The 4075-nt window shown below is 47.0% G+C and overlaps 1 protein-coding gene across 1 annotated transcript; it reads right to left on the bottom strand.

Annotated features, from left to right (window-relative positions):
• Window positions 1–3104: 3104 nt before the first annotated feature.
• On the bottom strand, window positions 3105–3518 carry LOC121866806 (histone H3). Its single transcript, XM_042366541.1, has one exon. The coding sequence runs from the start codon at window positions 3513–3515 to the stop codon at window positions 3105–3107; it is 411 nt and encodes a 136-aa protein (XP_042222475.1). The 5' UTR covers window positions 3516–3518.
• Window positions 3519–4075: the final 557 nt, after the last annotated feature.

Below are 4075 nucleotides of genomic sequence, written 5' to 3'. Positions count from 1 at the left end.
ACTCTACACTCTTTCTAGGTTATTGTTATGTTGTTTTTTTTTTTTTTGACTTCTCATCAGATTGTGCATTCAACTAATATACACTATTAGTGTGTTTATTATTATGTTTTATAGTATTATTTCGTATAATATTGGGTAACACAATTAGAGTCACTAGTATAGTATATTATTGGGGTTTATAGCAGTTTGTGGTCTAATAGTATCATGCTTTATGAGTGGTGTTCTATGTAGTGATGATTAGGCAATAAAATATGCTTTGGGGGTTTATAGCAGTTTTTGTGGTCTACTAGTATCATGCTTTATGGGTGGTGTTCTATGTAGTGATGATTAGGCCATAAAATATGCTTTTGGTTTATTGCTAACAAAATATACTTTGCTCTACCGCTGTAGTGCAAAACATGGTGAAACTTACATACACCGTTAATAAAGTATTGATGGAAGAAGAAGAAGAAGAAGAAGAAGAAGAAGAAGAAGAAGAAGAAGAAGAAGAAGAAGAAGAAGAAGAAGAAGAAGAAGAAGAAGAAGAAGAAGAAGAAGAAGAAGAATTGTGGAGGGAATGAACAGTGAGACAATGTAAAGCCTCCGGGATGGCGGCAGCGTTTCTGTTATTAATATATAATAAGACAATAGGAAAATATGTTGTTGTCTCTACCTGTATTATTACCTTTGCGATAGCATGGTTCAATTTTGGGAGGACATAGGAAGGAGCAGGAGGTTAGGAAGGGATTTGTAGTGGGAGAGATAGTGTCTGTGATCCTCGGGTCACCACTCCTCGGATTGTGTCAGTTCAAGTTTAGAAGCTCCAACAACTTTTCCTGAATACGAATTGGCAACCTTTCGATTTACAACAGGTACCTACTTACTGCTACAGTAGGTAGGTGAACAGGGACCAAGGGGGCTAGGAAGAGTGTCCAAACAACTTGCTCCTGCCTGCCTGTGTGATGTAGTCGTGGCCAGAATTAGGTTAGGATACAGACACATCTGGCTAGTTAGTAACGCTGTACCCATACCGGAACACTCAGCATGTAAACTTGGTGATACACCTTTAAAGCACTACTATATTATTGAATGGGACACTGTCAAAGACTTCAGGCCACCTCACTTATTGTATCTTGAACTATGTCATTACTTCATTGAGGACATTACATTCTTGCTCTTTATCCCAAATTGGCTAGCCCACACTGGTAAATGTGTACTGTACTGTCAATGAATCTGATGTATTTCTTTGTGTATGAACCTGACTGAAAATAAGGTCGCCTCCCTGGCTGCTGCTGCTTCTGCGCCCTTGAGTCATTTGAGTGCCCCCCACCCAATTTGCAGTACATACATCTACAACATTCAAAAACAATTTCACTCAATTTCCACAATACTATGCTAATTACACGTAAAATAGAGTGTTATCCTGCAAAACGTTGATGTCGTATATTTCTCTCTTTAAGTGATATCCTGTGGCTCCGAAAGGAGCCTGTTTGGTTAGGTTGTCTTGTGTGAACGAACCTTGGGTTCTTATTTCTTCTCTGTCTTCTTGGGGAGGAGCACAGCTTGGATGTTAGGAAGGACACCCCCTTGGGCAATGGTGACTCCAGACAGGAGCTTGTTCAGCTCCTCGTCATTGCGAATGGCAAGCTGAAGATGACGCGGGATAATGCGGGTCTTCTTGTTGTCGCGGGCGGCGTTACCGGCCAGCTCGAGCACTTCTGCTGCCAGGTACTCCATGACGGCTGCAAGGTACACAGGGGCACCTGCACCAACACGCTCAGCATAGTTGCCTTTACGCAAGAGACGGTGGATCCTACCCACGGGGAACTGGAGTCCGGCCCTGCTAGAACGGGACTTTGACTTGCCCTTCACTTTGCCTCCCTTGCCGCGTCCTGACATGTTGCTGCTGCTGCTTTTCGTGATAGGAGTTAAATTTCCGCCCGCCACCTTGGTCTTTTATACCAAGCTCAGGATCAGGCCAGGTGGCCGTCTCGCGGACCCAACCAATGTAAGAGAGCCGTAGCTGCAGCCAGTCTGATCCTGAGCGGCCCGCTCGGTATATAAGGAAAAGTTAGTCGGGCCAGTTTTCAATTCTCTCGCTCCGCGCCACGAGTAACTGTGCCGCCATGCCTCCCAAAACTTCCGGAAAGGCTGCCAAGAAGGCTGGAAAGGCCCAGAAGGCCATTGCCAAGGGTGACAAGAAGAAGAAGCGCAGGAGGAAGGAAAGCTACAGCATCTACATCTACAAGGTACTGAAGCAAGTGCACCCCGACACAGGAGTCTCCTCCAAAGCTATGTCCATCATGAACTCTTTCGTGAACGACATCTTCGAGCGCATCGCTGCCGAGGCTTCCCGCCTGGCGCACTACAACAAACGCTCCACCATTACAAGTCGGGAAATCCAGACAGCTGTCCGACTCTTGCTGCCCGGTGAACTGGCCAAGCATGCCGTGTCTGAGGGCACCAAGGCTGTCACCAAGTACACCTCTTCCAAGTAAGAGGTTACTTGTGCACAACAAACACGCCATCCCACTACTACAACTTAATCGGCTCCATCGGAGCCACAGTTACATGTTAAAGAGACAGTTACCGACAGTGATATATTGAGAGGGAAATAAAAAAAATAAAATTATAATAATCTGCATTCTCTATTGGCGTAGAAACAGGACTAAATCGAAACATAATAAATAAATAAATAAATTCTGCGTGGAGTACTTTTACACCCACTGCAAAGTGACATACATGGAGTGTGTTTGGGCTTCATTTCTTGTTTGCAGCATGCCTATTTCATGTAAAAAAATTTTTATTTTATTTTATTGTATGTTCTTTTATTTTATTTATTTCTTTACTTACTTATTCTTTATATATTTATTTGTTACTAGCTCTTGTTTGTTGCACCCACCCACCTCCCGAATTGATGACCTACTATACAATCGTACCTCCACGAATGTTACCAACTTACCGTTAGGCGATTTGGGTAACCGAAATTAACGCTCTCCGACCACCAACCATTTCGATTGTCATGAAAATTATCTTCAGAACAGTTCTTTGGCCCTGAGAAGGGCCGAGTTATAGATGTCTGGTAGGTTTTGTTGTGCTTTTTGTTTTTCCCCAAGGAAGAGGACTTAAGCACGCTCTCCGCGGATGCGCCGGGCCAGCTGGATGTCCTTGGGCATGATGGTAACGCGCTTGGCGTGAATGGCACACAGGTTGGTGTCCTCGAAAAGACCCACCAGGTAAGCCTCAGAGGCTTCCTGCAGAGCCATGACGGCAGACGACTGGAAGCGCAGGTCAGTCTTGAAATCCTGGGCGATCTCACGCACCAGGCGCTGGAAGGGCAGCTTCCTGATGAGTAGCTCTGTGCTCTTCTGGTAACGACGGATCTCACGAAGGGCGACGGTTCCGGGCCTGTAACGATGGGGCTTCTTGACACCACCGGTGGCTGGGGCGGACTTGCGAGCTGCCTTGGTGGCAAGCTGCTTCCGTGGAGCCTTGCCTCCAGTGGACTTGCGGGCAGTCTGTTTAGTACGGGCCATCTCGACGACGAAATAGTCAATACGGGCGGCCCGGCAGGCGGGCGGGCTTATATACAGACATTCTCCACCTCAGTGGCCACCTCATTGGCCACGAGTGCCGCATGCGTCATCCGCAAGCTACGCCCCACCTCCAAGAGGGAGGGACGGCCTTGGATGAACGATACTACCGCTGCGTCCACAGCACGCCACCTACTCCCACCAAACCGTGGGCGAAGCCACTCTCTCTCCCTCACCATGAACGGATACGAGTTTGTTAACGTGGCGCGGATACGTCCGGACACGCCGACCTGCCCCAAGAAACTAAACCTCCTAGTTCTCCAGAAGTTTTTCGAAGCTAATGGGATCGTGGGGGTCACCAAGGTAGAACGCCTAAAGCTCCATGGTGACATCAAGATCACCTTCGCCGAGATGGGCATGCCCGCTCAACTCGCGGAGATCCCAGACATCAACGGCATTCCTTTTAAAATGTTTGCCTTCATGTGGGACAACTTGAAGCTGGGTGTAATCTCCCACGCACATGGACAAAACTGAAACTGGTGAGCTCCTCCGGGCAACAGCTC

Source organism: Homarus americanus, unplaced genomic scaffold (assembly GCF_018991925.1).
Source record: "Homarus americanus isolate GMGI-L3 unplaced genomic scaffold, GMGI_Hamer_2.0 scaffold6811, whole genome shotgun sequence".
NCBI lineage: Eukaryota > Metazoa > Arthropoda > Malacostraca > Decapoda > Nephropidae > Homarus > Homarus americanus.
The sequence above is the reverse complement of the archived record's forward strand: the minus strand, read 5'-3'. Positions and strand labels throughout refer to the sequence as shown.